At 35.8% G+C, this 24,533-nt stretch overlaps 1 protein-coding gene across 3 annotated transcripts in view; it reads right to left on the bottom strand.

The window, feature by feature from the left end:
- Positions 1-3,327: 3,327 nt before the first annotated feature.
- Positions 3,328-24,533, bottom strand: part of TGFBR1 (transforming growth factor beta receptor 1) — a 34,282-nt gene continuing 13,076 nt past the window's right edge. The window contains exons 3-9 of one of the 3 annotated variants that reach the window (XM_025046529.1): positions 23,188-23,430; positions 18,438-18,668; positions 14,366-14,533; positions 13,542-13,698; positions 11,840-11,964; positions 10,663-10,793; positions 3,328-7,782 (exon numbers count right to left, since the gene is read on the bottom strand). In XM_025046529.1, coding sequence (XP_024902297.1) covers positions 7,657-7,782; positions 10,663-10,793; positions 11,840-11,964; positions 13,542-13,698; positions 14,366-14,533; positions 18,438-18,668; positions 23,188-23,430 — 1,181 coding nt within the window. In that variant the 3' untranslated portion in view covers positions 3,328-7,656. The remainder of the gene's footprint in view (positions 7,783-10,662; positions 10,794-11,839; positions 11,965-13,541; positions 13,699-14,365; positions 14,534-18,437; positions 18,669-23,187; positions 23,431-24,533) is intronic. The other 2 variants (XM_006911539.3, XM_025046530.1) reach the window with 2 other exon arrangements.

Here is a 24,533-nt window from a genome sequence, read left to right on the forward strand (position 1 = left end):
ATTCCCAGCATCCCAAAAAGTTCCCTTGTGTCTGTTTGTGGTCTTTTTGTCATGCTTATTTCACTTAGCATGATGGTTTTGAGGCTCATCCATGCTGCAACACATATCTGTAAGTCCATCTCTTTTTATTACTGCATAGTAAAGCATTCAATAAACATATTATTTTTTAAAAAATCAATTCACCAGCTGGTGGACATTTCGATTAGGGTTGCCAGATTTAGCAAGTTAAAATATAGGATGCCTAGTTAAATTTGAATTTCAGGTAAAATTTTTTGAGTACGTCTCATGCAATATTTGAGACATACTTAATTAAACAATACCTGAAATCCAAATTTAACTGAGTACACTGTATTTTACCCGACAACCCTATTGTGCATGGATGCCTAGAAATGGAATTGCAGGGTCCTATGGTATATTGACATTTAACTTTTTAAGAACTACCCATCTGTTTTCCAAAGGACTGTACCACTTTACATCCCGGCAACGTACGGAGATTCTAGTTTTTTCTCATCCTCGCCAATACTTGGGATTCTATTTTTTGATTACAGTCATTCTACTGGATGTGATTTCTCATTGTGGTTTTAATTTCCTCGTCTTTAAGAAACTGTTTATTAGTCATTCATGTCCCCTTGAGAAAATGTCTATCAAATCTTTTGACCATTTTTAATTGGATCAATTATCTCATTGTGTTCTTTATGTATTCTGAATACATCTTTTATCAGATATATGATTTATATATTCTGTGTTTGGCTCATCTTTTCATTCTCTTAACAAGGATTTTTAAAGCCCCAAAGATTTTAATTTCAATGAAGTTCAATTTATCAATTTTTTTAATGGATTTTGCTTTGGTGTCACGTTGAAATCTTTGCCTAATCCAAGGTCATGAAGATTTTTTATTTTGCCATATTCTTATTTTTTGCCTTCATTTCTGAAATCTAATTGTGTTTAAATCTTGTACTGCTCCCAACCCAGGCCCTGGAGCTGCCTGAAGGTGTAGAAACAGCCCTTGAGCACCCAGCCTCTTTGTTGGTCACGAGTCAGAGGTCCCACCACAAGCTTTAAGATTAGATGTAGGAATGTCGGACACTCTGAGGCCCACTGGGGAGTGAAAACTTACTCCAGAATTTGCAGGCCCTAAACCTGAGTCACAACTCCAGGTTGTCCAGCCTGAGATTGCTAGATGAGCTTCACGAAAAAGCAGAAGTCACCTTTCCTACACTTTTGTGAGAGAAACAGAAGATAGGCGGTTGGCATAGAAGAATCTGCTACAGTTGTACCCAGGTGCTCTCCTTGTGCCTCCCTACTTCAGGAACCAGAAAGAAGTGCCCCTGTAGGTCACCCAGTATATTCCACCTGTACTGCTTATAATTGCTCTAGCAGGTTGCAGAACTATTGAGAACACCTAGAGTGTTCAGCTTTCTAGGCTTTTCTGTTTTTTTTTCTTGCCATGAGAAGACACAGATGTTAGAAAGGCCTCACTATTCTCAAAACTGAGGTGAACACTAAGGCTGCAGCTGGAGCTTGGCCAACTACCACTGGCCTCCCAAGCTATACAGTCTCTGAAATGAGAACTCCCAGAGGGCACACTGAGCTCCACCTTCTGGGTGAAAGAAGCTCACAAGGTAGAATGGGAAGAGGGAGAGGCTACTCCTGAGCCTCTCATGCAATACCTGTCCCCTCTGACCTCACCCCTCTATCAAATCCATGCCCAGTTCATCTTCAGTGATTCCCTGGAGGAAGGATTACCAGGCTCCTCTCAGTCCTGTGTACCCTCCTTAGGAGACCTTCAATTGGTCACCATCCGTCCTAGTTGCAAAAATCAGGTGAGATATGCAAATAAAAACACTTAGAAAAAACTCAAATGCTAGGTAATAACAAACACAATCATTTCTTACATCTGGAACTAAGTCTCAAAAATGCATTTAATCCATCACTCACTGAGTGCCCACATCTATTCCAGCTTGAAGTCCAGTGATCACCTGATACCTCTTGAGGGTATCAGGAGTACAAAGCAGCAGTTCTCATTTTGTGTTGATGTCCATAATCTTTCCCATATAGTTTTCTTTTAAAATGTCTAACATTACCAGTCTATCAACCCACACCTCCCTTTAAACGTAGAACTGCACCTCCCTGCACACCATTTATTAAAATATTAAGATCCTCGGTGTCTTAGAGCTGCCTGCCACAACATATGCACATTTTATTACCGATTCACATCAATACTTCTTTTTATCTCCTAATTTTACCTTCCCTCAATTGTTTTCCCTTCTTTGAAATATTTAAGCTGCTAATCCCTACTTTTTTTAATTCTATCTTCATGATAGGAAAGAAGAGTTACCACCATCCCTTTTCCATTTCTCTATAGCTAAGACAAAAAAACTCCTTTATTTCCACAATGATTATTTAATATTATTTAATTCTATCTTTCCTAATCCTTAAAAATCATGCATGACTGAGGCCTAGATTTTGTACCATCGAATTTTCCTACTCAGTTCTCAGAATAGCCTGTTTTGTAAATCCTCAATTATGAAATCGAAAAAGTACACAGTTTGAGATATGTCTAGTAGGTCACATATGTAAAAACCTTTTCCAAATTAGGAAACATCAAAGGCAGGAGAGGTCTGTACGAAGCTAGTCCTGCTGTTTCTCTGAAATCTATAATGTTTTGAAAACAATTTCACTTTTTTTCAAATTTCAACAAAAGTTCTGCATCCTGGTGCTATGTCTCCTTTATTGTGAAGGAAAAAAAAAAAAACTTTTAATCTAGTCTTTGAGCTGAAGTAACTAGTCTTTGATGTGAGAGCAATCCAATCTGCAAAACCTCGCCCAGAGTCAGTCAAGGGTTTGGGACCCACATCTTTTTAAGCAATATTTCCTCAGTTCTCTTACCAGCCAAAATCTCATGCCTAGGATATTGATACTTAAAAAAAAAAAAAAAAAAGCCAATTTCTACAAAGAAGCCTATTCTCACAAATTCTTAAATTGGGAAAGAAGATGAAAATACTTTGAATTTCCTCTGAAAATCATTGAAAAATTTTAAGAAGCAAAATAATAACACTGCTTTAGTACAAACTTAGTAAATTTGCTGAACCAGAAGCAAAGCAGTTCACAGGAACCTTGTCCACTGACAGATCGATAACCCCCAACCGTGTGACAGGAAAGCTGCCACGATGTACAATGTACGCAGATGCAGGCATGTGTTTTAATATTGTAACTTGTCTTGGGTAGTAATCCAAAGATTCTAGTCTCTGTCTACAGCAACTACATTTCATAACAGCGTGGCTCGCTCCAATGTACACACTTTATTTTAAATTATGCCACTAGCAGTTGGGGAAAAAAGTAATTTATTTGCATTGTTTCCATTTTTCTACTGTAGTGTTAGGACTTGACATAAGTATCACTCTTCTACTTCCTATTTACAGTTCATTCAGAATATTACTACAAATACAATATACAGTTTTTAAAAACATGGGGAACTGCAGTTGTTTTCCTCTCCTCTTTACAGGTTTCTCAGAATCATTCAACTTAAACAAAAATTTATATGGACATTTTCTGTACACATCTGAAAGGGCAGAGATTACACTGATAAAGCCAAAAGAATTCTGCACAAATACAATAAAATACAGAAAACAGAAAGTATAGGTGATGTTATTTGGGGTACAAATATAAACAATACAGTACCATTTGAGTAATTTAGCAACATAATACTCATACTTTATAGAAATAAAACTGCAAACCTGGAGAATGCTCTGACAAATATTAAACATATATATACAATGAGGTAAATGTACCTTGGTCTCTTGAGAGGTAATTTAAGTTTAAAGCAATTGACATTTTGAAGCATCTCCTTGACATTTAAAGAAATATCAAACACCCCATTCCATTGGCACGATGTGAAAAAGGGATATCAAAACATGGTTCATGATATTCAATTCACAAATCTTGTTAAAAAAATAAAAACAAGTTCACTGAAGTTCTTCCTAAGCTTTAAGAAACAGGTTGAATGTTATTAACCACATTTTTTAAAGTTTACAATTACAATAGGATTGCATAATGGGATTGAAAAGTGTAAATGTACTGACAATCCTCAAAATGTCCTAGAAGTCCAGCATTCCTAGACAGAGGGCCCACGTGTGTTCCGGCACCCCAAAACAGACACCAGAACTACAGTATAGGTTCCAGAATGTTCTTTAGGGTCTCAACAATATCTGAATCGGCACTTTCTGCCAAGTTGTAACAGAACCGCTATTCAGAATCCCCTCCTCTGGAGCCAGAACACCGCCACGGTCAAGGAACAAAAGAAAATAGCTCATCTACAATCACTCTTTTAGTGCAAGGATAAAAATAAACTCCTGATATGACATGTCTAATGGGATACTGATTTTCCTATGCATATTAATTATCACTTTGCCACGTTTTACAAAATATTCTATGTGACAGTTCTCAGATGTAAAGGAAAAAAAAAATAGTAACTCAGGCACAAGCTCCAAAATGGCCAAGTAACCACTTAAATCTTGTAATTAGTACTGAAATTTGAAAATCTTGACGGCCATGGCACTGTACACCGACTCAAGGCACTTCTTGAGCACTATCATTACAGCAGAATTACAGGCTTAGCTCTTTGGGCCTTACCCTGTCCTATAGGGAACATAATGGCTATGCTGCTTTTGGCACGACTCCCATTGCCATAGCTGCCACTCCTTGGTCAAGGCTGAAGTCAAAGTAGCGCATCCAGCAGGGCCATCATCTACCCAATCTCCAAACTTGGAGAACCCTCTCAGCGATATCTAATGACTCAAGGAAAGGAGAGTATGTACCAAAGCTTCCATCAACCATTTTGCTCTAGATATCAAAAGCAGCTATTCAGTCAAAAGGCTGCTGGGGGAGGGGAAAGGAGAAGGGAGGTGGTAAGGCCATGGTATCTGAGTCAGGGACCAGCAGGAAGGCAGGCTGGGAGAAACGGAGCTGAAGTTATTAAAGGAAGGACCAGGGATGTCTGCGCCCCACTAGGTCATACCTCCCCGTCCCCGTATCTCCTGGGTATTGACAAAATAGATGTGGACAGGTAATTTGCTTGAAGATATATTTTAGCCAAGTTGAATCTTAGGTGAGCATGTGAAGACAGGCAGTATAAACAGAGGCTTGTGTTTCTAATGACAAAATTACTACTCTAGTCGAATTTAGCTGCACTTGGTCTATTTCATCCTTTAAATTGCTTTCATGTTTAATATTAGCCAGTTGGGGTTTATCAAACTGCTGTTAGCCTAAAAAGGAATTAGCTGCAGTAATATGCAAATTCAATTTGAACTAAATTCCAACTTTTAAAAAATTCCCTGATTCATCGAAAGTACATTTTTAACTACTTAGGCAAGAACAGGTATAACGTAACTCAATCTTTGATTTAATAAAGAGTATCTTCAGCAAAAGTTGATTACCTTATATGAAAGTGAGAAATCATATATCACAACTCTAAATCAGACAAGAACTTTTGGTATGTCCTTAAAATTACATAAAGATAGTTTTAGTGATAAAATGCATTGGTCCCTGGATTTCATAAAGCAGATCTAGTAGGCTTAGAAATGGAAAAAAAAAAAAAAAGTACCTGATCACAGAGCTTTATTAAACAGGAAATCCAATTATAAAAACAGACCTCTCAAACTCATTCATTTGCTTTGATAAAATCATGGTAACTACAGAAAAAACTCAAATTTGGAATCAAAATATTAACCTCTAAGCACATTTTCCCCATGATGTTTTTAAGCACATGAAATTGACACTAAATTCTTATGTAATATGTCATTCATTCTAAAATTACTTTGGCTTTAAGATCAAATAGTCTTTCAAATTTACTCTATGTATATAAGACATATCAGAATGCAGCTCTGTGTAAATGGCCACAATTTCTTATTGACCAAAATACTATAGAGGTTATTCTGACATTTTCATTGGGAAATCGATAGCACTATAAAGTCAGTGTCTTGCCTCACAGCTAGGATAGTATCCCCACCTCTCAGAATCAGATCACAGTGATAAAGAGAACTTGAAAATTGTAAAAGCCCTACAAAGACTTTTAGCACTAGAAGTAAAAACTAGTTGTTATAAGCCAGTTTCAACTTAATATGAGAAGACTATGACAAGCTTACTTAAAACATTTGACCAAAAACATTTGTAAATAGAGAACCTATATTCAGAATATGCTTTAGCTACCACTCTCCCAAACTCAACAATACAGTGAATTCATTACATAACCATGTAAATTAAGCAGTTAAAATATCTGCACACAGAAGGAAAGACTGAGTTAAAAGCTGCCTTCCTCAAAGTGTAGTGAGACTTCAAAACCACACTAACTCTAACTTTAGTTACAAAGACAGAAAACCCATCGAACAATGACTCCTAACGTAACGAATTTGACTCTTGTATACCTGTTATCCACTCAAATGAACTACCCTTACTTTCCTAGAAAAAGGCCTATTATTTAACATTAACCATAATTCTAACTTTAAATGTAATTCATTTCTTAAAAAAATAACACTGTCTTTGATCAGATAAAGAACAAAATAGCTTACAGAATGCCACACAAATTTCACAAGTAGCTAGACAAATTTTCCCTTTTAGAAAAATTAGTCTGTATGCTACAAATTTTAAATTATTAAAGTACTATAAGCATCTAGAGCGCTACTTGATGTTTTTTAAAGTATCTTCAGACAACACAACTAAAATGTAAAAACTTAATGTGAGACTATTCAAACATGACCATGATAACAATTGACCAATTAATGCCACTTCAATTCGTTAGTGGTTTAAGCACATTCTGGTAGGAGAAAGGTATTTTCAAAATGGAATAGCAAATGACATAGCACAAAAACTCTTCCAAAAAATGAAACTGAAAAAGTCTGGGTTACCCAGATAAACTTTTTGAATTAAAACACTCTTAAGTTTTAACGTACACAGACTTTAAGCAATTCTACTAATTTCCATTAGAAAGACACAGAAGTGGCACTTACTGGTATAGTACAATCCCATTTTGAAGGCATGTAATGTTCTGAATATGTGAAAGAACAATAATAGTATACAAAATACGATTGCATAAATTATGTTCCTCACTACCATATGAGGTCATTTTTAGACTCAAGAGTTTTATAAGTGTTAGTTTTAAGATCCTGAAAATTATAGAACAGTACATTCAAAGTCTGAATCAAGGAAACTCTTTAGTGGTTCAGAATCCTCTGAGAATGTACTAACCAGGAATAAATCACTTTCTTTAAAAATAAGAAATGTTTATATAACTCAGCAATCCAGCTCCTTTACCCTTAATGATGATCTTCAACACAGCAGAGTTACCTAAAGTTAAGACCAGCAATCATCAAAAAAAAAAAAAAAAAAGCACATTTTGTATTAATAAAAAATAAAGGTAGACTACACAACATTTTGTAACTGTCCTGGGAAAGAAGCGTTCATAGTGCACAGAAAGGACCCACATGGCTGTTTCCTGGGTCCAAAAAAATCCTGGGAAGGTTTTAATTGACCTTATTATACTGTTGCAAAAGGAAGCAATATCCTTCTGTTCCCTCTCAGTGAGGTAGAACAATTGACCTCCCAAATTAAAACCCAGGAGCGGAGCTGAAGAAAAAGTGGAGTTCAGGCAAAGCTGCAGAATTACATTTTGATGCCTTCCTGTTGACTGAGTTGTGACAATGTTTTCTTAATCCGCAAAGCTGTAAGCCTAGCTGCTCCATTGGCATACCAACATTCTCTCATAATTTTAGCCATTACTCTCAAGGCCTACAAGAAAATACAAGAAAAATAATTAATGCATGCATCGTTTCCCAGTGATCTAGATAAGAATCTTTACCTGTAAGTTTTCTTTCTAAATGATGTATGCACAAGTTTTTTGGTTTGAGCATTATTTCTAACAGCAGTTGAACAGAAATGACCTAAATTCCCATCAATGGGGTCCTGGTGCTGGCAGCTGGAAAGCAGACAGACACAGGGTAGCTCACTCGGCTGACCTGAAAAAGCAGAATCCTAAACCAGAGCTGTGCAAGGCATAGGAGGAACTCGACTCACAGTGAAACAGCCCCTTAAACTGAGGAATTAACTGTATCAAGTACCTCTGGAATGAAGTTCAGGCCAAAAATAGAAGGATCAGCCAAAAGAGCTAAAACCCCAGATACCTGCCCCTCCTCCACCCTAGGAGAAGACTAGAGGTTTGTATCTGAGAAAGTAAAACAAATTTCTGACTTGGGCAACATCAGAACAAAGCTCTATACTGACAACACGCTAAATGCTGACTGTAGGCCTTCTCTCCAAAACACAAGCGACAACTGTACATACTCCTCCAGGCACGAGATGAGGAGTCAGTCTTCTTTAGGGTGAATGTGAGCAGCCCAAGAGGACAGACCTGAAGGGACTGACATCAGTGGTTCCCCAAGGAAGCAACCCAGTTAGATCACCCTCAATATCACAGTCAAAAAGCTCCATTCATGTGCACAAAGCTTCCTATAAGCTTTTAGTGCCCTGTTTTTAAACATGTAGATAGAATAAGTTTGATCAGAGATTTGGGGAAAGTAATATGAAGTGCAGAAGCTGACATAAACATAGAAAAGCAACTTGGACAAATCAGAAGCTGTACAGAGAGAAAAAAATATCAATAATCTATCATTAATATACTCAGATCAAGAAAATACTGATATTGAATTTATCATTGATAACTTTTTTTCTTGTTTGACTTTAGAAAAACTTTACAGAACCAGAATACAAACCTGATTAAAAAAAAAGTAAGAGCTGATAAACCCACCAGAAATTAGAGAAAAAAGATAAAGAGATAGAGAACGGGAAAGAGAAATTAAAAAATTAGAAGGAGGTCTAACATTCATCATCAGAGTTAAAAGAGAAAAAAGAAATCAAAGAAATACTTCAGGATCATTTTCTAGAAGTAAACATTTGTTTCCAGATGAAAAGGACCAAGTGCCCAGCACATATATATATTCGTTTGACAAATATTTTATCAAGTGCCTACCATCTACCAGATATCATCCTAAGTGTTAGGGATATAGTAGTGATCAGACAAAATTCCTGTCCATATAAAGCTTACATTCTAGAGGGCTAAAGCATGTAATTAATAAATAAGTAAAATATGCGGACTGTCAGTGCCAAGTGCTAAAGAGAAATGTCATTTAGGGAAGGAGATAAAATATACTAGAGAAGGAGGATGCTATTTTAAATAGATGGAGGGGTAACAGCTCATGGACAAGGTAATATCTGAGCTGAGACCTGAAAAAGGGGAGAAATGAGCAAAAGAAGAAACAGGCAGACAGGAAATGCAGGAAGGAAGATTCACCACAAAAGCAGCAAAGGGAATCCCAGGATGAAAGGTGAGGGATATCCCAAGATAAAAGCTGTATGGCTGGCCTGGAGAGTAACCAGTCCAGACTGGAAAAGGTCAGAAATGATGGAAGACAATTCTATCAGTTTTACAGAAACTTGATGTGTTTCAACTACTGAGAGGAGAGTTTTAAAACCCTAGAAAAATAAAAAATTGAATTAGTGATAAGTATATAGAAAACTAAATGGAAAAAAAATGACAGTGATGGCATTAATTTAGCATGATGTGATAGTAACTGCAACTTGCATGTGTGCTCTTAATGTTAACTGCTAACTTTTCTTCATGCTTAAAAAGCCATCTGTTCAAGAATAATCTGCTCTAATTATCAAATGAGTACATGAATACTTCAAGTCTGTACTTTGCAGTATCAAGATCTAATTTTTAAAAGACAAATCTGGCCCAATTTCATTATTAAACATGTGAATTCCTTGAGCACTTGTGATGTATTTTATCTGGGCCTGGGTACGTGAGTTTCTTAGAAGTAGCTAAGGAGCTCTCTTGATGTCAAAAGTTCTACTGAGTCCTCTGTTATTTTATGATGTAAAATAACTACTTAAGTGACCAGTTTTTTATTCCTCCTATAGTACAAAACTCCAAATCTGGAGGGAAATGCTCTGCCTCACCAATATTATAATTAGTAACAGCTAGCAATTAAAGATAGAGTAAATAAAACTTGTCTTACGAATTCCTTAAATTTACAACGAAAAAAACATTTCTAAAACTTCCTGTAAGCACTAAGGCTGAGAAACTCAGGCACTGCGGGAAAACATTTTGCCCAAATTCCTGGTGAGCAGTCATACAGGCAATCAGATGAGTGAAATATAAAATCACCTGAACCGTCTTCATAATCATCTTACCCAAGTTCCTAATTTTACAAAAAAGGCATGTTAAGGTCTAGAGAACTGAAGTGATTTGCCTGTTGTCACTCTGAAATGGCAGCCAGCTGGTCTGGAACACAGGTCTCCTAATGCCCATCAGAATCCTGGACTGCCCTGATTGAAGTGAATCATTCATTTAAAATGCAGGCACTCTAGGTACTGACAGATCTAAACACTGTTCCAATACCTCGACGGCCACTGCATATGCTCCATGGCCCTTTAAATGTGCTTAAAAATGAACATGAAAACCAAATTATTCTGTATTTACTCACTGCTTTAACTGCCATGAAAAAGAAAAAGAGTTCTTGTGTCTGTTTTCCTTAAAGAAATGTAGCAAATTTCTACCTACGAGGCAGAAGCAGTTTAGAAAATTGCGTAGTATCCAAAAGAAATACTCACTTCACAGCTCTGCCATCTGTTTGGAATATTTGGCCGTAACTTCTGTTCACAAACAACTTTTCTCATTTCTTCAACTGATGGATCAGAAGGTACAAGATCATAATAAGGCAGCTGGTAATCTTCATGAATTCCTATATTGATTAAAAAAAAAGAAAATCTATTTTAAAGAATTTACTCAGATAATGCCAGCCCACTCTTGACTAAACAGAAAAGGAACGCCTAAGCGTCCTATTATAGTGTTCCATTACTAAATCAGGTAAGTGGAACAGGACTCACAGCTGGCTCTATTTCATCCACCTCCCTGAGTTTCTATTGATCCTACACCTTGAAACTAAGTATCACCATGGGATCAGGAAAGGCTATTTTAATGATGGTGAACTATGAGCTGTGATGACCAGACTGACATTTTCCCCTAGAATCCTAATGTGCAAGAAATGAGTTTTTATTCTGAGTACAAAGCCTCTCACGTGATGTGGGGATATATATACCCTCTATCACTGAGATGCAAATCCTACAAGACAAGCCTGAGGTGCAAGTCCCTCCTCCTACCTGTATCTGTCAATAATCTGTCCTCTTTGCTATAACGCAGACATACTCTGCTCCTCACTGCCTGAAGAACCTGAGGCCCTAGTCTTAGCCAAGCGTGGGCCCCTAAGGGTAAAAGACTTTCTCAAATAAACATCAAAAGTGCTCAATCTAAAACTAAATTTAAAAGTTAAAACAAATTTACTTTAAAAAGTAATGTAATGGCAGTGTAATTGTACTGTACCCTTTTTCCCTAATTTCTAGTTATCAGGTTGGTAAAAATAACCACAATCTCGGGGCGTGGTGGAGGGATCAGTCTGACCCAGGAACATGCTAGAAACAGCTTCCCAGGTGGCTTCTGAAGCAGTTGTCCATTCTAAATAACTATATTCCAAAATAAGGGGCTGGTTTTTGATGCTTCCTAAGATTCAAGTGGAAACAGAAAAAGACTACACGAGGATAAAGCATGTAATGTCATTTCTCCCGCACTACAGGTTTTATTTCCTTTATTTTCTTTGGCATTCTTAGTGATCACCTGGTGAACATAAGTTCAGACTGCTGATGTGTATAATTTCCTTCAATAAAAAAGAAGGCAATTCTTAAACAACTCCTGTTCGTGACACACTAGTGAGTGGGAGGGGGAGCAATTTACCACCAATGGAACATCGTCGAGCTATTTCCCAGAATACTAAGCCCATTGCATAGATGTCAGCACGTTTGAAGGATTCGAAGTGTTTCATATTTATGGAATCATCTAGAACTTCAGGGGCCATGTACCTAAAAAAGAAGTCAGCATTTTATTTTATGGAATGGTGGCCATATTACTTTTGAACTGGTTCATAAATTTTCTTTTACTATTGAGATTTTTTTTAAAAAATCAATAAACTGTAAGACTTTCCCCCCTTTCAGCATGGTTCTGCTGTTTTTAAAAATGACTCATATTTCTTAGATAAATTTTCCCAAAGTTCATAAAGTACAAAGCAAAAAATCATTCCACTACTTCCAAAGTGCTAAATATTTTGATGAACATATCCTTTTGGACTTCTCTAGTCATAAACATAAAATATTACATAACTGAGGTCATATTAGACTCAAGAAAAATTTTTTATATATATTTAACATATTATACATACATATCCTAACTTTTACTACCTCCAACTCTGTCATGTACTTTGCAGGGACCGTATATTTTAATCTAGAAGTTTTCTCACTAAAATAGGATGAAAAGAAGGACAGGGACATATTCTAGAGAAGAAAATAATAGATTAAAAAAGAATGCCAGTCCTCCTATTGATGCTGCATTGTAGGGTTCTGAAGTTCCAAAAACCACACTAAGGTTATAGAACAGGATCCCCAAAGTCCTGCGGTAACCCCTGTCCTGGAACCTAGAGTTGAGAGTTCTGAGCGTCCTTGCGGAATCCAGAAATCATGAAGACAGCTTAGACAGAATACAGCTGGGCTCTACCCAAGGCCAAGATGGTAGTTTGAAGATATGTTGTGGCAACATGCTGTTATACACAAAGCAATGCCTGTGTTCACAGGTTCAAGTCTCAGCTCTTCAGCTTATATGAGGTTGGCCACATTACTTAACCTTTGTGAGGTGGTTCCTCATCTGTGAATTGAGGGTTATGACATCTATCTAGTTAGATTCTTTTGAAGGCTTGTGGATTCAACAAATATTTACTGAGGATCTACTATGTATTAGGTGCTGTGATGATGCTGAGAAAACAGGCTGCTTTTAAGCAGCCTGCAATCCAATAGAATATCTACACAAATAAAGGACAGTTGCAACATAATGTAAGTAAGTGCCTCAATGGTCCAAGTTCAGTGTGCTATGAGAGCTCTTGGCAAGAACACCTAATAGTCCACAAGAGGCTTCCTATGAGAAAGAAAGGGTGAATACAAGTTAAGAGAAAACAATAGGGGAAAGTACGCTCTAGGATATAGCACATGTAAAAGTTCTAAGGAGAAGAGAAAGGAGGCATGTTTTCAGGAATGGAAAACATGAAAATAGTGGGCTAGCTACGGTATTTGAGGAGGGCATTAAACTATATAAAAACCCATTAAAATGACTGGCACATAGTAGGTACCCTATAAACATTAGCTACTATTGCTATTATAATTAATGCAACTAATGCTAATATTTTCTGGAAATCCAAGCCACCTTTCATCAGCAGGTATCTTTTTAAGTCAGGTAACCTTGGCTTCAGAGCAGGCACGATCATGAGATCTTCTACCTGTGGGCAATCTAATAAAGTACAAGTCTGAGTTTCAGAAAAGATATGTATATACAAATGAGAAGGAAAAGATATTGCTTTTGGAATGTATTAAATATTATTTATTTATAAGGGTACCTTTTTGTTCCCACTCTGTGGTTTGGAGCAATATCAATTGTATCTGTGGCTGAATCATGTCTTACTGCCAGTCCCAAGTCTGCAATACAGCAAGTTCCATTCTTCTTTACCAAGATATTCTTTGATTTCAAATCTCTATGAGCAATGGCTGGTTTTCCTAAGGAAAAAAAAATTAAACTTGATTGCTTAAACAATAATATCAATCATAATTCTTAACTTCAGATTCAAGTTTCTTCTCTTATCCCAGTATCAAAGCATTTAGCCGACATCACCCGTAATACCTGAGCCATCACTTAACAACCTCAAGTGAATCAGGTAGCAAGTGAATAACAATCGCTAAAGCACAGAGATTTATTGGCATCTGATATCCCATACAGCATAAAAACGACAGCATAAAAATTTTACAACTAAAACTTAGTGTTTCATTTTTCAACTGTAAAAAATTTCATACACTCTCCTTATCTCAAAGTCAAATATAATTTTGTTAGATGGCCAGATAGCATTTACAGAGCATGATGTTTACAAAGCATTTTCATATTTTATTTGATACTACATGTAAAAGTACATCCTCTTAGAATTAAATTATAAAACCGAGATCCTCAAAAATCACAAGACTGAATGCTACTTTTAAAAACTCACAAAAATATCAGTGTTGATACAATGACTAGAGACTCTCTAAACAAATTCCCAGATTCCTAACTTCATATGAGATTTTTCAACAGAAAAGATAACTCCAACTAGGCTGACTTCTTGAAAAAATTTTCTAAACACACATTAGATTCATGGGAATTTAAAGCTTAAATAACTGGATTCCTTCAAGTTACCTTGGGTACCAACAATCTCCATGTGAAGATGAGCAAGTCCACTTGCTGTGGACAGAGCGAGTTTTATCATTCCTTCCACAGTGACTGTGTATCTATTCAAATAATCAAAAAGGGATCCATGCTCATGATAATCTGACACCAACCAGAGCTGAGTCCATGTACCATTGTCTGCAAAGTACAAAAGCAATGTTTCAGATGGGCTGTAAAATGTTTATAATTTGTTCAAAAGTTTCAGTCTACTCTCAATCCTGAATTCCACAACTATAATATGATGGTACCTTAAGTTTGTACATATTTTCTTCATATTTTCTTGTATTTTCAGTTTGTCTTATACTTTTACATTCATGTCCTTTAGATCTTCAGATAAGGGTAAGATAACTAATCCCATTTAAGAGATAAGGAATCAGAGTTCAAAGATGGTAATCTTGAGACTACACAGATAGCAGCAGAGCTGGGGACTCTAATGCCTAGAAAAAATGCTAGGTTAGGTGCTCAATGGTTGTTTCTGGAAGGAAGGAGGCAGGAAGATGAGAAGTATCTGGAGCCTAGTGTGGCCACAATGGGCATGGAGTAGTATGGGACAAAACTCAAAGTGAGCTTAAATTAAAAAAAAAACCAAACTTTAAAAACAGACTCTGTATATAGTTCACAAAGAAGCCAGACAAGATGATTATGATTCCAAGGTTTTCAGCTTAGAAAAACAAAAATAGTCATAGCACTGACACATGGGGAAGCTGAGACAGGAACTGAAATGTCACCAGGAGAAAAAGTTAGGACTGAACCCAGTTTTACACAAGGTAATTTTGAACATCGACAACTAGGAATGTGTGTTCCACAAGTTCATTTGTAAGCTGATACATGAATTTGAAATGTGTTTTCCCATGGGAATCAAGGTAAATGTTCTGGCTAAGCTGGTCCACAAAAGCCTATTTAACCTAGAAGTAGCTGGAAATATATTAAAAACTCGCATATTTCACTCAATCATGGGGAAAAAAAAGCATTACAGTAATATGAGGAGGCAGCATAATTCAGTAAGACACACACCTTGAGTCATTCTGAGTAGGCTGGAATCCAGGGCGTGGCTATTGACTACGTGACCTCAAGACAAATTTTTAACGAATGAGCCTCTATTCTTTCTTTTATACAAGAAAATCTACTTTGCAAGACCATTAAGAAGATTTGAAACAGAGAACAGTTTTAAAGAATTTAGTACAATGCATGGCACATTAGAACTTAAAATGTGCTGTTTCCTTCCGTTTTGGTTGTAAAAGGAAAAATCCAACTGACATAAAACAAATTCTATTATTTGAAGTAAAGCCAACTCTGATTAGAAGAGATTAAGAAGATGTTTTCAGAAGATTCTGGAGGGGATTTCTGGGTACTTTTGAAAGGATTTAGAGATTCATGACACTAGTTCTTTACAAACCTGTTCTTCATAAACTTTATAAACTGCTTCTGTTTAAATTTGCACTTTCTTTTTCTTGATACAGATGCATTGCTAGCTTTATCTGCATTTTTATTAGCCATGACTGAATTCTGAAAGGCTCACAAATACGAGAAATAAATAGGAACACAGGAAGATAGAAGAAAGGAAGATTTTTTTTGAGGTAACTAATGAAGGCAGAAGAAGGATATATAAGAGGTTGTGCACATATAAAGGGCTGCCTGGGTATAATTAACTCAAGAGGATGAAGATAAAAGAAAAGGGAATTGGGGTGGAGGGGCTAGTTCTGGGCAAAGTCCATTAATCCGACAGAGAAGAAAGGAGGGGGTCGGAGAGAGCCAGCAAGGTCAGCTAGTTCCCATGGTGACCACCAGATGACAGCACCAGCTTAAGCAAATGTGAGGAGAAAGCTCAGGGCACAGCAGCAGGAGCATTTTATACCAGTGTGTTTGCGAGTTGGAACATGCCTAAAACATGCTGGGCCTGAGTGAGGTTTGGGCCTCGAAATGTAGATTTGAAAGTCACCACCACAGTGGAGTTTGAAGACACAAATGTGGGTAAGTTCTTTAAGGGAGTATTTACCATTTGTAGAATTAGACCCTTCACAGACATCAGTAAGAAGAGTTTCAGAAAACAAAGACAACTATTAAAAAATAAATAAAGTCTATTGTCACAGAACATAATAAAATTTTAAGAATTGGGGAAGAATTTAGATGGTGTCAAAGACAGAAGAAAATGAAAACCAAAGACTTTGTCTGACTATGATCACTGCTTTTATTTGTTTTGTTTTAAATTAAGTGATATTTAATTGGTAGTAGCCATTTATAATCACTGCCTACAACAATCACATCCATCACTGCCCCTAAGTCACAAAAGAGATAGATAATCAAACATTATATGTGCCTTCTGATATATGATAGAAAAGATACAATATATAAGAAGTATACAATATTTTCAGAAAACCAATAAAACTTAATCAGATTCAATCTCAAATTCTGACTACCAGTTTTCAAATTAATACAAAGAGCAAGTCCAGAGACACTATGGGAATTCAGTTAGCAAAATACAGAATGTGATAAGCCCTATAGGACAAAACAACCCAGTTTCTTCAACACATAAACTGCAAGAAGACAAAAAAAATAAAAAAGAGCTTAGAGATTTTAAGGGACTTAAGATAAATATTAAGATAAATATCAACCAAATGCAAGCTGTGGACTTTGGGTCATAAAGTGAATAAATAATTGTTAAAAAAAAAAAAAATAGGAGACTACAGAAATCTGAAAGCAACTAGATATTTTATGACATTTTAAAAAAGTACAAAGATAGTGTGGTTATGTTTCATAAGAAAGATTCTTAATAATCTAAAGATACAAACTGAAAAGGTATTGATGAAAAGATATGTTATCTGGGATTGACTTCCAATAATTTAGTTAGGGACAGTATAGGTGAAATCAGAGATCTAATATGACTGGCCGTGAGCTAATAATTACTGAAGGCAGGTGATACAGGTTCACCATACTATTCTGTACTTTCCTAATACTGGAAATTTTCTCTAAATAAATGTTAGAAAAAAAAATGATAAATGCTTGTTGTAAATAAATATGAAAATAGAGAAGCAAAAAGAAAAATCATAAAATCACCCATAATCACCAATGAGATTAAACACTTAACATTTTGAAGCAATAAACAGGAAGGAAGAAAGGGAAAAGATGAGACTATGGTTCTAGACAATCCAAAAAGATATAATGAGAGTAATTTTTTAAAAATAGGAAAGCAGGAAAATACATTTGATTCACGGTTGGGATGATGAGAGTTGAGATGTAACACAACTCTCTGACAGAAGCTATAAAAGCAGGAAGTGTGGGCACAAAGGTAGTAACTGAAGCCGAGAAAGTAGATGAAGTACGGTCTGAAGTCAACTGCTTGCAGTCGCCACTCACTGGGACTCTGCTGACATGGCTTCCTTGCTTTCTCTGCATCTGCTCTTACCCCAGGCCTTAAGTACCTGCTGGGCCTTAAGCAAAAAAGTACCCATGAAGTTACCAATGGCAAGGTGGTTTCGGAGAAACCATGTCTTTATTAAATTGAGTTTACTTACAAGATTAATCTACTTATCCTTAGGCAATTTAAAACATAAACTACACTAAGTTATTTTCATTCTCCCTATAAATAAGGCCGTTTTTATCAGAATATATACATCAGAATGCCCTAATGGTCAGGAAGAGATTAAAAGGAAACAGATACCTGGGCCCTATCCTACCTCAAAATTTTAAGCAGAGTTCACAATTTTTTCTGTATTATGACTGTACCCAATAACAAACCGCCCAGAAGCAAAATAACAAAGCACATGGCTTTTTTTTTTTTTATAGTTCTTAACATTTTGTAAAACAATAAGAGATTTAGGAACAAGCTGTTCCTAAAAATCTTTTAAGTTCTCAGTTCTAAATCTTAAAATCTTTTAAGTTCCCAGTTCTAAAGCTCTAACATATTCTATTTGACCTAATAGATCTAATTGGCATGACAAACATTTGTTTTTCTCATCAAATTTCACAATGTTTAGTAGCCATAACCGTAAAAAGGCTTAAATAGATTTTGTTATACTCAAAAGGAGAAGCAAACATTACTGACCTTTATTGTCTGCTGCTATAAATCCCAAGATGTTTTCATGACGTAACATTACAGTTTGATAAATCTCTGCCTCACGGAACCATGAGCGTTCTTCTCTAGAGGAGAATATTTTAACAGCAACTTCTTCTCCTCTCCACTTTCCTCGCCAAACTTCTCCAAATCGACCTTTGCCAATACTTTCTTGTAACACAATAGTTCTAGCAATTGTCCTCTGAACAAGCAATGGTAAACCTAAAGATAAAAAATAATAGTATTCAGTACAATCAACAATAGTATGGGTTTCTAACATCACCATAGGTGCCTTAAAGAGTGACCCAGAAAGGGGTCACTATTAAGGAACTTAGCAATCTCAGTGAGGAGATAAAGACCACATTTGTAAAAACATTAATCCATGATAAAAAGAAAACTGTAAATACAATTAAAGAATGCAGAAACTCTTGTCTGAAAGTTCAAAGTAATCTTTGTAACGTAAGTTGAATTTAGACTGTCCTTTACAGAAGGGTAAAACTAAAAGAGGAGAGAAGGAGCTGAGGTGTTCAGGCAGGAGAAATATGGAAGCAAAGGTAGAAGGAAATGAGTGATACGTGTTCAGGGAACCAGCTTACATACACAGAAAGGAGATGTACATGGTAAAGCAGCGGAAGAGAAGGTGAGCTGTCACCAGAGCATGAAGAGTACTAAATGCCAGGCTCAACACAACCAATGAGAGCTGGGGGTAAAAGAGGAACTATTAAAGATTTCTGAAAAGGAGCCATGAAATGGGGAGAAATAATTCAAAAATCTTATTTTAAAAAGATGAATATGGTAACGGTTTTACTGGTAGGAGGAGAAAAGTATGTGAACACAAGACACACAAAAGTAAATTCTGGTCTAATTTTTAATAAATCAGTAAAAGTGATCACAGAAACCATTTCAAGGTAGGCAATTTATTTGCTAGGAACTGGCTGCCTAGGTAACACTAGTATCTTTAAAAGTGTCAAGTAACTTACCTTGGTAATGGGACACTGGCATTTTTTCACCAATTAAACTTGCCTTACCCTAAAATATGTATTTTTAAATATTGGTCATACATTTTATTTACAGGAAACAATTTACTAACTACCTACAAAATTTAGGTGACACTATATTTAAGTGACACTATATTTGGGACAATTCCAATTCACTTAAAACCATGCCCTGCCTCCTCCAAGGACCAAAGAACTGTCATTCTAAATTAATACTGACACTGACAATTAAAATACCAATGTATATCATGTTCTACACTAGTATTTTATTTATACCATCTATTACACATAAATTTGTGTCATTTATAATTTATGTTGAGAGTTACCTGCTAGATTAATTTAACCCAATGATAGTAAATGAAATCGTCTGCTCGCTTTGGTTCCCTGTCAAATGCTTATATATCTAAAGTGATTAGAAGTTTTTTTCTTTTCATCTTTAAGTTTCTCAAATGGCTCCTTTCCTCCCCTTGCTCTATCTATCCTCCCCACCTCCTGAAAAAGTTAGCAGTCTAATTATAAATAATTTTTTTTGTTTATAAGGATGCTGTTAAACAGATCTGTGAAAAATCCTTATTTAAATCAAGGAGTTCTTTTGTATCATAAAAAAACCAACTGCTGATTATGTTGTTTAATGTAAATACTAATATGCTAAATTTTCTTAAAGTCTTTGAATGGGGCCACACCAGGCACTTAAAGATTTAAAGTATACTTAAGAGTTAATTTCAGGAGGCTATTCTGGAAGTTAGAAAGGCAAGGAATAAAGAAGGGGAATGGCAAATGGAAAGTCTGAAAATGCCCGACATATTCGGGACTCACGTAAATGGTATGGTCAAGAAAGGCTAATGGGACAAGGAAGGTTTTTGTCTTCCCCATCACCACTGGATTCTAGATGCAAACCTAAAATTAAAAACCAAATCTAAATTCATCATATTATCTATATTTGGTTACTATAACCTACATGAATACCTAAGCATTAAAAAAAAAAAGTAATAATATTCTTCTAAAGACAAAAACAGGCCTAATTTAGATCTCTATAAACTGTTTTATTCTTTTTTACCTTTAGAACTGCTTGTGAGAAACTTCAATAGAGAAACAGCTTCAAATCAGGAAATAGAAATAAGACCTGAATAGCATGCATATATTACAAGAGATCATAAGCCTGAATAAGACATTAAGGAACACTGGCCTAAGAGACTCACTCTCTTTCAATATCTGACACACACGTGCATGCTCACACACACTTTACGATCTAATGACAGCTTAAATATGGGACTATGCACAACCTGTGATTCAAGTTAATGCAACAGGGATTAGGTTAGCTTTAAGGTTAGAGCTGCCAGAACTCAGCTCTCCAACGTCTTCCCCACAGTTCCCAAGTTAAAAGCACAGTCTTTAAGAGATAGTGTTTTAGGGCCTTCCCTCAACTATGGTCATAATACTGAGTAATAAGCATGTGAATTCATAATATGAAATGTTTAGTTTTATCTTTTCCTCAATGAGTGAAAGAACTCAAAAGGAAATTATGTATAGACATTTTACTTACTCACAGACATGAGTCCTGTTATTATTCAATAGAAGATAGCTTCTGTCTGGATAAATCTGGAGGCCATTCAGTACACAATGACCATAACAGGGAAATGAGGCCTTAAACTAAGCTTTTCTGTACAATGTAGCAAACTGATACTGTATGTCAGATTTTTCTTCCAAATATCTTTTCAATATGAGGAACACCTGTCATTTTGAAATACCTTTACAATTTACCACGTGCTTTCACACAAACATCTTGTCTCATTTGAACCTCACAATAATCCAATGATGTGCACAGGGAGAGGGTTCATTACTTTTATTTTAAAGATGAAATAAGTCGGGCATGAGACATCAGCTAACTGGTCAAAACCATAGCTAGCAAACAATATGGATGACTTTTTGCAGGGTAAGGCATAAAAGGAGGAAGAGGAGCTTTCAGACAATAGAGCCGTAATCCCTCATGGATCTAGAAATAAGATAAAATGGAAAAAATAATAATTCCACTATTTACTTTGTCTATATCTTAAAAAGTAAATAAATGTATTCTTATTTGGTAATCAACTGCCATCCAGACAGCAATTTCTTTTGATGCGTTATGTAGACTTGCTCCCACTGAGTCCTGATACATATCACTGTGCCAAGTGGTATGAGCTGCTCTGATTTTCCTAGGTGTAAGTTTGGCGATCAGAGAACACATCCAAGGGATTAATTCCAAATGATATGTAGCCATTTTAATTTTCTGTGACTCTCTGGTCCTTGCTTATCATAATTTTTTGGTCCAGGATAATTTCTAGAATGAGGCAGACCTTCTTCAGGAAATCTTTGGACTAACTCAGAACCAATGGGAAATCCCAGGGAAGACCTTAAACAATCTCTCTCCACTCCTCCTGCCTAAAGACTGTCACATCTTCAGTACTAAGGCTGCTCCATCTCAATCCAATCTCATTTCCTCCCTCCTCACAATTACCTCAGGGTTCTGTAAAGACCGCCTACATGTGTCCTAGCAGTCACAGACAGAACTCACTTACTGAATTTATTTGACCAAATTCCACAGAAGACTTCAGGTCATGAAATCAATTTTTTCATACTTAAATCAATGAACAGATATGCATATACATCAATATATATTCATTTCCTTAAAACAAACAGTCACTGGTCATTATGTAAACTTTCTGTATTATCACATGTGACTTTGTGTTTAAGAGTCATATTCTTCCCCCTGGTGATAATTTCTGCTTTAATGTTCCTTTAGTTACTGGATTATAAAATTGGCAAAATTTTCATTACATATATTTTCAAATCTTTATTTTAGTAGCCCTTATTTGAACTTAATTTATATTTTACAAAGGCTAGAGAGATAATCTCATTTAAAAGTCCTAACAAACCACTTTAAGCTTGCAATGGAATCAAACCTCTTGATTCCTAGCTGAGTGTGAAATTATAATATTGTAGAGGACAGGGGTCTCTTCCTCTTGTAGTATCCTTCTAAAGCAAAAAGAAGTAAAAAAATAAACGCCGTTCGGTTTAAACATAAAGCATTGCTATGCCAAAATCCACTTTAGGGGATAATTCTGGCAATTAGCTGCCTATTTCTGATCTCTCAAAAATCAACAAACAGACCTAAGAAAAGCAAATATCACAGGGCTCATGGATCCTAAAGTTATATTAAATAACAAGGTGGTTAGATGTTTTTCTAAAGTGAAAAACATGAAAAAAATTTCATTATTTTAATAAAAAACCAGGTCTGGGCAAAAGACAACAATTTCCTATGTTAAAAAAGCAAATAACATACACAATTCCAAACACATTTTCTGTCGTGAATGTTTTCAAATATAAAAATAAAGCTGTTAATCCCGAATAGAATGGGTAGCTACAGATCATTTAAACCTCTTTAAACTTCGTCTTCACCTATATAAGAATAATTATCCTTAATCTTACTATCTCACAGAGTCATGAGGTGAGAATGCTTTGAAATTTATACCACCCTGAAGCTGATGTACTGACTTATTTCAACAGTAAAAGTTCTTTCTAATCTGTCTATACTAAACTAGCCACAGTCAGATATAGACCAAACTTAAGGACCTTTATTAGGCTCAAAGCTGGAACAGCATTCACACTATCCCAAGTTTTAACAAACTAAGTCAAGTAGCTCAGCCAACTAATAAAATAACAGTTAATTAAAAAGATTTTTTAAGAAAAAGGAAAAACAATTACATTACCTGATCCAGAACCTGATGTTGTCATATCATAAATTAAATCTTTTAATGTAGTACCCTCTGAAATAAAAGGGCGATCTAATGAAGGATCTTCTTCATTTGGCACACGATGGTGAATGACAGTACGGTTATGGCAGATATACACCATCAACATGAGTGAGATGCAGACAAAGCAGACTGGTCCAGCAATGACAGCTGCCAGTTCAACAGGACCAAGGCCAGGTGATGGCTTTCCTGAAAAAGGGCCTCAAGTGAAATAAACATCAACAACAGAAACACTGCAGGTGGCATCCACAATTTCCTAATCCTCTACATTTCCTACAGTAGGCCACTACCACTATTAGTCATAGAGCCTCATTACAGCAGCTCATAGGGTTCAAACTCAGAACAAGTGAATCATTCAGACTTTTCCCATTGGCCCTCCTTTTATGATCACCAGCTGCGTCAACATCCACTTTTTCTTCCTGTATTCTTCAGTCATCGTCTAAATAACAAGGCCAGCTACCACCAACATTCTAGAACTTCCCCATTTATCACTCTCAAGTCACTAATAAAAGAATCAATAATCTGGAACAATTCCCAGTAACATCTTAAGTCTTCTTCCCTTTTTTTTTTTTCAAGTAGTTTTTGCTTGTGCTCTGATTCCAAGGCCAGTATATGGTCAGAGCAGGGGGGAGGGGGGAGAAAAAAAAACCTATAAATGCAGATGAGCAAAAGTAGAAAAAAAAAATCTATACAGCCTCATTATCCCAAAACAGCTCACATTTCAGTGTATGTGTGTGTATATATCTCTCCACCAATTTTGCTCAGGCAAAATATATCCTTTGTTTTTTTTAATAGAGTTTGCATGTGTATACTTTCTAGTTTATTTTAACCACCCTGACTTTTAATTCAAGATCGTTTATTTTCTTATAATCTCTTTTAATAATTAACATTTTTCATTGTTTCAGAAACACACTAATTACAATTATTTTGGCATTCATCCTGAGCCTTGCTAGTTCACTGCTCATCACCACTTATTTCTTTCAAATCATATCTTCCCCATTCTTGAGATCTTTATTTGGATTGATTTCTTATATAGAATCTTAATTCTAATAATTTCTTTCAGGAAGAGTATGTGTATCCTTATATATTGAATATTTATCTAAAAATGCCTGCTGCCTTTACATATGAAAAATCTTGGCTTAAAAGAATTTTGGATGTTCCTTTGCTTTTCTGGTATTTAAAAAAGCAGAAAGTCTGAACTTTTTTCCCCTTTTATAAAGGTGAATCAGTGTTCACTTGTGCTGAATACATATACAATTGTTTTTTTCCTATATTCTTGAAAGTGATATCTTTTTCATTATATG

Source organism: Pteropus alecto, unplaced genomic scaffold (assembly GCF_000325575.1).
Source record: "Pteropus alecto unplaced genomic scaffold, ASM32557v1 scaffold114, whole genome shotgun sequence".
Taxonomy (NCBI): Eukaryota; Metazoa; Chordata; class Mammalia; order Chiroptera; family Pteropodidae; genus Pteropus; species Pteropus alecto.